Below are 13,337 nucleotides of genomic sequence, written 5' to 3'. Positions count from 1 at the left end.
TTCTTTAGCACCATATAATGCTGAAACACATATATCCTACTATAATGCCAGAAAGATAGCCTCGACATGCTTGGGTGTGCGTATTTTTACGCACAAGTTTAAATGTAGCTTAATTGCAATTAATTAATAATCTAACCCTTGATCTTTTTCCATTTATCTATTTCAAGGACATACATTAGGGGCGAGAGAAAGTATAAGAGTAGTAAAGGAGCCCTACCCCTCTGGGAATTAGGCTGCCACCTACTTGGCACCTGCCTCTTAATCACCAAATAACACCCATTATGGACCGGGTATAAGGGGTGATAGATAGGCCTACTAATGACCACAGGCCATTTTATAGCCGCCTTGTTAATTTTACAGCTACCGGTTCTTACTGTACGTCCACTGTCTAACGGACCCGTGTGAGTGAAGGTCCAATAACATGTGAAGATCAGTGCGCGCGAGATGAGGAAGGAGCTCCTGAAGTTTATTCCTTACAGTGGTTAATCCGAATGCATGCGCTTTTGCGGCTGAGTGCGTGCGTGCGTGCGTGCGTGCGTGTGTGTGTGTGTGTGTGTGTGTGTGTGTGTGTGTGTGTGTGTGTGTGTGTGTGTGTGTGCGTGAGAGAGAGTGAGTGAGTGCAAATGAAACGGCAGCAAATGCTCAGTGAATAGAGACAATCAGGAACAAAGAAAGTGTTGGTTCTGCATCACTTAGGTCGAACAGTGCAAGTATTTGGCTGTGTTGGCGTGTGTGCGTGCGTGTGTGTGTGCGTGTGTGTGTGTGTGTGTGTGTATGTGTGTGTGTGTGTGTGTGTGTGTCTGTGTGTGTGTGTGTGTGTGTGTGTGTGTGTGTGTGTGTGTGTGTGTGTGTGTGTGTGTGTGTGTGTGTGTGTGTGTGTGTGTGTGTGTGTGTGTGTGTGTGTGTGTGTGTGTGTGTGTGTGTGTGTGTGTGTGTGTGTGTGTGTGTGTGTGTGTGTGTGTGTAGGCGGTGAGCTGACTCTTGAGAGAGATAGTACCGGACACGGGAGAGAGAGGGAAAGGGAGAGAGAAAGAGGTTGCCCTGCGCTGAGACAGTCAGTCAGTGCTGGTTGGGAATATGCGAGGCGGTTGTTTCTTGTGAGCAGCACACAGACTTTGCGCTCACAGATCATCCAGTCACGGTCCACTCACCGCGTCCTTCTCTCGTTTCCCCCCACAGCAGCCTCACCTGCGAAGCCACAGCGGAGGACAGCAGAGCTCCTCGGCGGACACTTTGCTGACTGACAGACACCGGGACGGACAGACGGACACCTCCGTGAACCTTCACCATGGAGGAGAGCCGGGCAAAGTAACTTCCAGCAGCCCACATCACCCTCTGCCAGGCTGTCAGAGAGGAGAGCCACTTCACAATGACCCGTTAAATTCCTGCCGCCGATGCTTTCTTTGGAGAGTGGATTGACCATCTCCTAACAGCGGAGGAGACGAGCAGAGAGGCCTTTTTTCATTCTTTCAGTCTTCAGATGGACCGTGTGCCCTCGGCACTGGCAGCTAAGATGCGCTGGATCACGCTGGTGCTTGCCGGCTTGACTTTCTGGGGCAAAGTGACGATCTGTAACTGTTTCGACTACGAGGAGCCAAACTATGATTATTACGAAGAGGAGAGAGCAGAGACCATTGACTACAAAGACCCATGCAAAGCTGGTAAGTCCTGCAATTACTCAGTTTTTAGTTTTTTTTTAGGATAATCGGTTAATAAGTATTTTTACGCGCCTGGTCGCTGTGATCCAATCGCTCTCACGCGCGTTTAAGCAATGACAACTAGTTTGTGTGCATGTACATGTGTGTGTGAATTGGTCCAAATGTCCCCATTTCCCCACGATTCATAACCGACCGTTATGATCCCTTGGTGGTGCCACGTGCAGCCCGGTGACTGTCCCGCTATGAGCTCGTGTCCACCTGAAATGCGCATGCATCACCTGTAGGCAGCATTCCATTTCTGACCGAAATGTCTTGGCATATACCAATTCTCTGCACGAGTTTGTGTGTGTTTGTGCATGACTCCAGATGTTACATCAACCATCAGATGAGAAACAGCTGGACCCAACTACTAAAACTGCGCTGATGCACGCTCGATATGTTTTTCTGTGAACGAACAGAAACAAACACAATTTGTGTTTGACCTTTAATGACAGAGTCCTGGAACGAGAGTGTATGTGTTTGTTTTAGTCTCGTGTGTTTGTGTCGTGAAAGAAGGAGCATCCATTCACAGTGATCATTAATTACTTTTTTCAATTATGTAAGAGTTCACACATTAAATATAAGTTTTCTGCAGCAGATTATAGATATTTTATTTGTGTGTGTGTGTGTCATGTCTGGTGTCTTTGTTGGCTTTACCCAAATGAACTAATTTGATAACACAAAGCACTTAGGACTTCTAGTACTCCCTTTCTTAAACTAAGATGTCTGTCTCTTCATCTTTCTCTAACGTTATCATTTATGTCCTTCATGTTCAGTTTTTGTCGGGGTCCAGTCCATGTTTTTCAAAATGTTATAGATCTGTACATGATTTAAAACACATTTTCATTAAGCTAAATATCCTACAATACTCATCATATAACACTACCTAACATTGTTATAGTCATAACAATTAAGCGTATTGCAGATGTTAAAATATATGATCCAAAAAAGACAAGGACCTTGAACACGCAATGCTCTATCGCCAACCCTATATCTGATTTCACCTTGCCCTTCATGTTGTTGTGTGTTTAGGTTTACAGACATGTGTCGATCACCTTTCTAACACTATCTGACTGTCACCACTCACACTATGTAGCAAAGCTCAATGGCCACTATAAATGATTGTTGCACGAGAACCCTCTAACAGTACCAGCATCATTCCCTTTGAGCAGTTAGAAATCGGAGCGTCTCCTCTCTTGTTGTAAGGGAGATGTGAGAGACGGTGTTGCATCTTCACATGCTTGCTTTAGTTACAGCCGTCTGACTGTGTGTGTGTGTGTGTGTGTGTGTGTGTGTGTGTGTGTGTGTGTGTGTGTGTGTGTGTGTGTGTGTGTGTGTGTGTGTGTGTGTGTGTGTGCAGATGTGTTTCAATGGCTTTTTTAAAGCGCTAATGTTGTCTGTGATGACATATTGGACTGATAAGAACTCAAACTAGAACACTGCGTTTACACGCCGACCAACACACATTCCTGACATACCAAATACACAAACTGAAACCCTGGACACTGGCCAGTGTGTGTGTGGGTGTTTGTGTATGTGTGCACTTTTATGTTGATACTTCAATCCCATGACTTGTGGGTTTTAGTTATGCGGCGGAGTCCTGACCGTGTGTTTGGATTGAAGCCCGGCAGGTTACAGGGAGACAGTCAGTCTACATATCATATGTTTGAGTAACTGAGCGGCTCTTGTAGGTTAAAATAACTGAGGTGGAAAACCCAGGTAGTGTTTTTATTTGCTGGAAATATCAGTGTACATAAAGAATGTTTTCACACTTTCATGCTTACATTTTTCACTGCAATTGACCACATGGGTATCTGGTTTCCTCTAAACCTCTCCATTTCTGTTTCTTTCTATGAAATCTTGTGACATGTTTTACCAAATCTTTACATTTTTTACATTATTTTGATGGCCTTTTCTTCGCTTTCATAAGATACATGAAATTCAGCGCAACCAATGGCACGAGAAAGATAGGCTAGGGGCATTATGCGGCAAATGTCCCTGTCTAGACTTGGACTGGGAACATCAGATTAACATGGTATGCATGTTGTGTTCAGATTAACAGCAAATCAAATGTTAACCTTGCTTTATTTATGCCAAATAGACTGCTCAAGTGCAACCAAGGGTCAGAATGGACATTTTTGTATGTCATTCACATGTATGTGTGAAGAATTCAAAACTTGTATTAAAAAACTCCACATTTTGCTCCTGTCCCTTCAGATGAATCATTAGCCATACACCTCAGGATAGCCTTAAATGTTTTGCCAAAGTTGAAACAGTTTCACATTCAGCATATCTTTACATGAAAACACCAACTACATAAAATCTACATCTGTTTGCATCCTTTCACGAACGTTTACGCATTCATGCCATCTCTAACAGTCTGTGTTCAGTATGAGCACAGGAGCGGTTTATTGGACTTTTAGGATTGACCTAACATTCACTTCTTCTTCCTCTTTTCCACCTTATACACTGTCATGCTTTTCTCACACTCTCTTGATATCATGCAAAGTCTTTCAATGAGGAAATTCTTTTTGCTTATGAATATATTGCAAAATTTAGAAATAGAAATTCAAGAGTCACTGATTCTATATTCACATATCACATACAATTTGATATCATTGTAGTAAACATATCTTTTACACAACCACATTCCCACTGCCTACATAAGAGGAAGAAATGTGTCCTCTCAATATCTACATATACAAACATACATATTTGCACATAAACCCCACACATCTACATACATAGAGACATAATTGCACTAGTGTGAGTCTACACATGTGCATGTTTACAGTAAGTTTACAGTATGCTTTTGCACATGCACATCCATCCATAAATTGGGAAACAAATCAACAGATTAATTGATAATAAAGACGATTGTTTGATACCCCGTTAGCTCGGACCCATGTTGTGTTGAGTGTGTATGTTGGTGTCGGTGTGATTATGTGTGTGTGCAGCTTGTAAGAAGTGGAAGCGGCTCATTCCAGGCCTGACCTTGTGGCATCGGTCTGAGTGGTTGGTATTCCGCCTCCTGTTTTTGCTGGGAAAACACAAGGGGAATATTTGGCTGTCTGCTTATCTCCTCCGAGTCCCGCACTGGTAGACAGGAGAACACACACTTCCAGGCCTTTGTGAAGTGATTTCCCTACGCGAACACACACACATGCATACAGATGCACAAACTCAATACACACACACACACACACACACACACACACACACACACACACACACACACACACACACACACACACACACACACACACACACACACACACACACACACACACACACACACACACATAGAGCTCCCTCCATTCACCCGCGCTTATCTCTTCCTGGTTGTCTGCATCCTGCTACTCAGCTGGAGATGACACACACACGTGCACGCACACACACACTCGTACGGGCGTGCGAGAGCCCCCGCGCTCACTCAAGAGTCATTCATGCTTCCTTCCAAATCACTGTTCTCATAAAATGCTCACACAAACGGAGCGAAAGCTAAACAAACCTCGATGTCCGAGTGAAGCTGTGGGTAATTTCTTCAGGAGTGACCCAGGAGACTAACTGCCTGTTCTTCAAATACAATAGTGGTGTATCGCAGGACTGTGCAGCAGTATAGTACAACACATAGTACATTTTCTCATAGGCATCTCAACTTAGATATTACAGTACAGGAATTACAATAAGAGTTTGTGCTGCAATAAGGGTGGAAACAAAACAAAGCAACAATGCCGCTTGCATGAAGTCATTTACATATCACTGTATGACAAACATTGTCCCACTGTACTCCGTACCTATAAAGGTACTTATTATCAAAAGCCTTGGATAACCAAGAGCTTACAAAATGCTTGCAAGAAGAAAAATAACCTTTATAAAGACTTCATAACATTTAGGACAAAGGCAGTTGAAAAGCAATACAAGGCATATACAAATAAGTTGACAGTTATAATGAGACAAGCAAAAAGAGAATATTATAATAATATGTTAAAAGAAAAGAAAAATGATATCAAGGGCACATGGAAAATCTTAAATAATGTTATTGGAAATAAATCTGTATCCACTGGCCTGCCCAGTCACTTCATTGATGACGAAAATAAGGTTGTAAAAAAACATGAATGAAGTGGTACATGAATTTAACTCTTTTTTTGTAAGTGTCGGACCTAATCTTGCAAAGACTATTCCAAAACAAGTTAACACAATGGGCAAAAAGAGGATGGCGGAATTGGGGGAAGTAAAGTGTTGCAGTCAATGTTTCTGGGAGAGATAAACTAAATGTAAATTAGATCCATTGTAGACAAATGCAAAAATAAGACTTCGACTGATAGTGATGGGATCGACATGACAATAGTGAAAACGACTACTGTATAATTAAACCGCTAAGCTACATCTTTAATCTTTCATTTCAGACAGGTATTTTTCCAGATGGCATGAAAATAGCTAAAGTTATCCCACTTTTTAAAACAGGGGACAAAAGCCAATTTACTAACTACAGACCAGTGTCCTTGCTTTCACAATTTTTCCTTGAGAAATTGTTTGTCCAAAAATGTGATAATTTGATTGAAAAAAACGAGTTATTGAGTGAGAGTCAGTATGGATTTAGGAAAAATTGATCTACAGCTTTAGCTTTAATGAAAATAACAGAAGAAATTACAACAGCTATAGAAAGATTGACTTAAAAAAGGCATTTGACACCATAGACCATTACCTAATTTCAAAATTACATAGATACGGAGTGAGAGGAGTAGTTCTAGATTGGTTAAAAAGTTATTTAGATAACAGACAACAATATGTAGAATTTGCTGGTAGTACATCGGAGTGTATGAACATAGAATGTGGCGTCCCGCAGGGCTCGGTTTTAGGGCCTAAACTTTTTATTTTGTACATCAATGACATATGTGAAACGTCAACATTATTGCTATTGGTGTTGTTTGCAGACGACACAAATTTATTTTGTTCAGGAAATGATTTAAACATTTTAGCAAAGTGTATTGGACATGAAATGGTCAAACTTAAAAGACGGTTTGATGAAAATAAGTTAACCCTAAATTTGAATAAAACGAAGTTTATGGTTTTTGCTAATAGAAAAAAAGATGAAAACATTTCAATGTCCATTGATGGAGTTTTTATTGAAAGGGTTTCTGAATTGTGATTCTTAGGTGTGACTCTGGATGAAAACCTGACATGGAAATCACACATAGCACATGTTAAAACGAAAGTGTCTAGGAATATTTCTGTTCTAAACAAGGCAAAGTATTTGCTAGATTACAAGGCATTGAGAATGTTGTACTGTTCACTTATTTTGCCATTTTTCATTTATTGTATAGAGGTTTGGGGCAACACGTACATGAGCAACATAAAGCCATTGTCAATATTACAGAAAAGGGCAGTATGAATAATTCATAAAGCTGATTCAAGAGAACACACCAACAGACTGTTTTTTAAGTCAGGACTCTTGAAACTCAAAGAGATAGCTGAGCTGCAGACATTATCAGTAATGCACAGGGCAAAAAGCAGAATGTTACCAGCATATTTACAACAGTTGTTTGTTTTTGGATCAGACAAGGAAGACCACAGAAGGACATTAAATTGTAAGCATCCTTATGCAAGGACTAATCTTAAGCAAATATGTATTTCGGTGGTTGGTGTAAAATTGTGGAATTCTCAACAAAAGGATCTAAAGAATTGTAAATGTATTTTTCAGTTAAAGAAATTGTATAAATTAAGAAAGATGACTATATGAAGCAGAATGTGAATAAGTCTATGTACTCGGGTCCTGCATTGTTAAATGTTTTTGATGTCTTTGATGTGATGTCTGTTCTTTATTTGCAGGTCCCATTGTTATTGTTGTTATTGTTATTATTATTATCATGCGCCGCCTGCCACCTTCTTCTCCAGTAGGACTCAGATGAGGGTGTTGCACTTCTTTTCCTTTTCTTTTCCTTATACTGTATACATGTGATGTTTTGGTGTTGTTGTTTTTTGTTGTTTTGTTTCTTTCCGTTAACCGTCAAGTGGGAAATAAGTATTTCTTTTGTGTTTCTCTTAGTATCCTAAGATACTGTTATGTTTGGCTTTAAAAAAAAATTATTATGAAGGGCAGACCATCTATTTGTATTTATTTAGTTTTTTTTAGAAAGGGGCAGGTCACATAAGATTGTATTCTTCTCCCTGCTCCTTTTCACTCAATGGTGTTTTGGTAGAGTCTTGTTTTGTTGGCAATTATTGTACATTTGGTTTTGCGTACGAGCGGGACAAATAAAAATGAAATGAAATGAAATTTATACTCAAATCCTGCAGTGAGGAAATCCTATTTGCTCCTCTCCACACAGGGATTGGAGAGCCGAGACAGGTAGAAGAGTTGGTTGAAATATATAGGGCCAAGATCATGAGCACTTAAGGAATAGTTACCTCACAGTTTCCATGTGGAGCTTGAACAACCAGGACCTTCCACTTGAAGCACGATCTCCGCCCCCTGCCCACATGAAGAAGTTCTTATGAAAATGGCTTTGTTGTTGAGATAACTACCAGCTGCTGGATGTGTAGGAAAGTAAATCACATGTTGTCAATGAATTTGTTTTCAGTTACTTACTAAGCGATGTAAGAGTGATTTATATCATAACTTTTTCTGTGTGGACGCTTGGTTTTTAGTTGGAGTCGCTCCAACATTTGTAGTTTCTGGGGTCTTCACCATGACAATTACGTGGGTTTGAAAGTCACCAAAGGTTCATCATATTTTTATGCCTATACATCTTTGGTTTAGTTTGGTTGGATATTTTTTCTTTGTAATTGCGGCGTGAATTATCCATTATCCACATATTTGTTGTTTCTTCATAAGTCCAAGAAAGAAATCAAGAGTCCATTTCAGTTGTGCATTATAGGACTGTTCGCATGTTCTTTGGATTGAGAGCACCCATTCACAAAAGTGAATGGTATAATGTCTGGGCTTCAGATAATTTAGAACAGAAAAGCAACTTAAAGACAGCTATACACACTCAACACTCAATGCTCTGATTTGTATCGGGATTCAGGCGAGTGCAGGTGTTTATTTGGCCGTTTTCATATAAGCTCAACAAACACTGTACCCTATCGGTGCATCAGGTGTATCTAAATAGCTTGCTCTGAGTGTGCCTGTGTAAATTGTTTGTGTGCTTTTCCGTTTTTCAATCATAGAGTGAAGCCCACCATGTCGTGACAGCAAGCTGCAGCTACTGTTCACCCCTTCCCCCATTCCTCAGTAGGAAGGAAACTAGAGCAATGTGTGTATGTGTGTGTTTGACACTGAGGCTGCATTGTGTGTGTGTGAGCGAGAGGACGAGCGCTCTCACTCATATAATATTAAACAGGATTTTCCCGAGCACAGCGCTCCTGCCAGTGAGCTTCCGAAGTCTTCTTCAGGATTCCCGCCTCAGCACAAACTCGGCGTCCGCGCTGAGAGCCCTCTGTTTGTTTTGGAGCGTCATTGTTCCGGAGCTGCAGAAGCCATGAGTCAGCGCCGCCGTCAATGCGCCCACCTGCCACGATTTGCTCAATTATTAAATGTCTGCCTGCTTTTATGTCACCTAGCTTCCCTGATGGTATTTATAGCAGCAAAATTATTCGCATACAGCTATTGTTCGCTAGAAGAAAGCCACCTTTTTAGAGTCAAACTTTTTAGATGTACCTTGGATTGTACATCCAATGTACCACATGATGCACAGCTACGAAACCTTTTTATACAAACATTTGCTCAATTCCTATACAAAAGTCACCACATGAAAGCTTTTAATCGATTTCATACATATTACTTTGGCTGCTGTCATTGAATTACAGGAAAGAGAGCACCACACGTTTATAATATTAACACTATTAGAGCGGTGAAGGTGAACACAAACAGTAACCTTGTGGGCTATAGAGCTAATAATGAGTTGACATTTGCTGTAAATCTCCAGCTCCTTAAAGCGAGGCACCAGCTGCACACAGTTGATCATTTTACGTAGGTTCATCACGACGAGCGACCCCTTTCATATTGCCTAATTTATTGTCATTTGATTCATTGCTATAGTCAGTGGCGTTTTTATAGCTACAAAAGTGGTGGGGCACAAACAACTTAGATGTCTATAAGGTTCTGCAGTGACGTGCAGTGAGGTTCATGGCTGGCGAGGCACTGGCACTGACTCTTCAGGTTTACATTATATTTTGACCTAAATCCATCCATCCATCTTCTCCCGCTTATCCGTGGTCGGGTCGCGGGGGTAGCAGTTCCAGCAGAGAGCCCCAAACTTTCTTTTCCCTGGCCACATCAACCAGCTCTGACTGGGGGATCCCAAGGCGCTCCCAGGCCAGCGAAGAGATATAATCCCTCCACCTGGTCCTAGGTCTACCCCTTGGTCTCTTCCCAGCTGGACGTGCCTGGAACACCTCCCTAGGGAGGCGCCCAGGTGGCATCCTAACTAGGTGCCCGAACCACCTCAACTGGCTTATTTCGACGCGAAGGAGGAGCGGCTCAACTCCGAGTCCCTCCCTGATGACCGAACTTCTCACCTTATCTCTAAGGGAGACACCAGCCACCCGGCGGAGGAAACCCATCTCGGCCGCTTGTATCCGCGATCTCGTTCTTTCGGTCATGACCCATCCTTCATGACCATAGGTGAGGGTAGGAACGAAAATGGCCTGGTAGACAGAGAGCTTTGCCTTATATTTTGACCTAAATCAAAATATAATATTATTTTCAAAAGCTTTTTTAGTCTGATGCTTCGATTAATTTTAAACAGACAGTTCAACAAAAGGAAACCCAAAAAATGTAATTGTATCATTTAAATATTTAATTGTTCTCTCTTAGTAAGATATGAGGTTAAATTGTTAACATAGGTTCATGAGCATGGCCACGCCTAAAACTCCGCCTCGAACCACGGCCACCACTATTTATATCCGGCAAAACTTCCGGTCACTGCTTGTCTCCATCCTTTCAACCCACCCTCCCTCTCCCTTCTACCCATACAGTTCCCCTTCCGACTCACACCGAGCGATACATCCATCCATCCCTTCTTCCCTCCCTCAACATCCCTACAGCCCCCCATCCCTCCATCTCTCATCCCTCATCCCTTCATCCCAACATCCCTCATCCCTACATCCCTTCAACCCAACATCCCTCATCCCAACATCCCTCATCCCTTCATCCCAACATCCCTCATACCTACATCCCTACATCCCTCATCCCTACATCCCTCATCCCAACATCCCTCATCCCAACATCCTTACATCCCTTCATCCCAACATCCCTCATCCCTACATCCATCCCTCATCCCTTCATCCCTCCATCCCTCATCACTACATCCCTCCATCCCTCATCCCTTCATCCCAACATCCTCTGCCCGTCACCATTTATATTTAAACGGTGCACGTTTATATACTGCGTATACTAACACCTTAATTCCATGTATCGTCTGGGGGGCCCGTAATCAGCCCACGCAGATCATGCCGGACACGGAACCCCCACTCTGAGTCTCCCACTGCACGGACCACAGCTCGTCCTGCCAGATCATCTCTTCACCCCCCTCATATCATTCACATGTTACTTCAATAAACTTACAAACATCACATTGTTGTGGCGTGGTTCCTGCTAGTGAACCCATTTTCAATAAAATGGTGGTCCTTGACTTGAAGATGAAGTCCATGCTATCCTTCTGGACAAAAATCTATAGGTTACTTACGTAACCCCAGTCTCAGAGTAACATGTAGTGAGATGCGCCTCATCGCGGAGCAAACGGAAGCATCAATCTCATTACGCCAATCCTGATTGGCTGGTGATCTTGACGTCAGCGTCAGGGAATCCACCCCCTATAAGTAGCTTGCGCTACGTCGCATGCGTCATTCAAAATAAGCACCTCTTCTCGCTTCACCATAGCAAGGAGGGCCGTCTGGTGAGACATCTCACTTCATGTTACTCTGAGTACTGGGGTTACGTAAGTAACCTATAGTTCTCATTCATTACACTTCGTTCGACTATGGGAAATTGTAGCTCCCGTATTGCCAGACGAGCTTATCTCGAAATTCACCAAACCAACCAGAACTTAACAGGTAGAGCTCTGACTCAACAAGGTGCCCAGCACTGCTCGGGCCACACTAGGAGCAGAGACGTCTAGCCTGTAAAAGCGGACAAAAGTGAGCAGTGAGGACCAGCTCGCTGCTGCACAAATGTCTTGGATGGAAACACCTTTGAACAAAGCCCAGGATGTAGCCAGACCACGAGTCGAATGAGCACGCAGACCCGAAGGTGCCTACAACCCCTGACTCGTATAGGCCAAAGCAATTGCCTCCACAATCCAGTGGGAGAGCCGTTGCTTAGTAACGGGCTTGCCCTTCTGAGGGTTAGCCCAGGACACAAAGAGTTGGTCATTATGACGAAACTCTTTTGATCTGTCCATATAGGTGCGTAAAGCACGGACTGGACACAGCAAATCCGGCTGCTGTTCCTCGGAGGAACACAGCGGCGGAGGAAATGCCTCAATGTCAATTGGGGTACATGAACCAACCACCTTAGGTATAAAGGCAGGGTTGGGCTTCAACAACACTCTCGTTTGCCCCGGGGCAAACTGAGTGCATGAAGGATGTACAGATAGCGCATGGATGTCACTAACTCGCTTGGCGGATGCCAGTAACAGCACTGTCTTCAGTGACAGGTGTTTCACGTCAGCTTCTTCCAGGGGTTCAAATGGAGGTCGAGTGAGCCCATCTAAAACCACTGCCAAGTCCCATAAGGGCACCAGTGACCTGGAAACAGGGAGGAGCCTGCGAGCCCCTTTCATAAAACGGCAGACCAAAGGATGTTGGCTAGCCGTCTTTCCCTCAAAGCCCACATGGCATGCAGCAATAGCAGCCAGGTACACTTTGATCGTAGAGAAAGCTCTGTGTTTATCAATCAAGTCCTGTAGAAATGATAAAATCACCCCGACAGGACATTGAAAAGAGATGTGTCCTTCTTGAAGGCACCACTCCTCAAACACCCTCCACTTACAGTCGTAAAGAGACCTGGTGGAGGAAGCTCTCGCACTCTGAATAGTGTTTATCACCTTCTGAGGGAGTCCCACTGTATTCAGATTGTACCACTCACGGGTCAGGCCCATAGTGCCAAGCGCTCTGGGTGTGGGTGAAAGATCGCCCCCCCCCCGCCTGAGACAGTATGTCCCTGCGTAGTGGGAGCTGCCATGGCTGCCCGCACAGCAGCTGATATATCTCCGCCAGCCAGTACATTCAATAGTATGAAGCTGCAGCGTCGGAGACAGCAGTTACAGAACCGCACACACAGGTCCCGCGTCACGTGACGGAGCACGTCACGGTGACGGAGCACGTGACGGTCAACGCACGTTCACATGAATGTTTATATATATATATTCTGTTAATTTAGTTGAGAATTTCAAAAATATAGTCTTTTATGTCTTTTATATGTATATTAAACAACACTGTTAATTTAGTTTTGGGTATGTTTATAATTCTCGTTTCATTATTATTCAAAAGAAAACAACACTGTTAAACACTGTTCCTTCTACAGTATCATAATTCTCGTTTCATTATTATTATTAATAAATCAAAGGTGTCTTCGAAGAGGTGCTAGATTACTGAAAAACAACTGTTAGTGTGTTCATGCACCAGCCTGCAAAA

At 42.9% G+C, this 13,337-nt stretch overlaps 1 protein-coding gene across 2 annotated transcripts in view; it reads left to right on the top strand.

Annotated features, from left to right (window-relative positions):
• Positions 1 to 1,076: 1,076 nt before the first annotated feature.
• tll1 (tolloid-like 1) overlaps positions 1,077 to 13,337 on the top strand; it is a 61,902-nt gene continuing 49,641 nt past the window's right edge. For both annotated transcript variants that reach the window (XM_034085717.1, XM_034085727.1), the window contains exon 1: positions 1,077 to 1,661. In XM_034085717.1, the coding sequence (XP_033941608.1) occupies positions 1,481 to 1,661 (181 nt within the window). In that variant the 5' untranslated portion in view covers positions 1,077 to 1,480. The remainder of the gene's footprint in view (positions 1,662 to 13,337) is intronic.

The sequence above is a fragment of the Pseudochaenichthys georgianus genome, chromosome 1 (assembly GCF_902827115.2).
Source record: "Pseudochaenichthys georgianus chromosome 1, fPseGeo1.2, whole genome shotgun sequence".
In the NCBI taxonomy this organism is placed as follows: domain Eukaryota; kingdom Metazoa; phylum Chordata; class Actinopteri; order Perciformes; family Channichthyidae; genus Pseudochaenichthys; species Pseudochaenichthys georgianus.
Note: the sequence above shows the minus strand (reverse complement) of the source record. Positions and strands in the feature narration are given on the sequence as shown.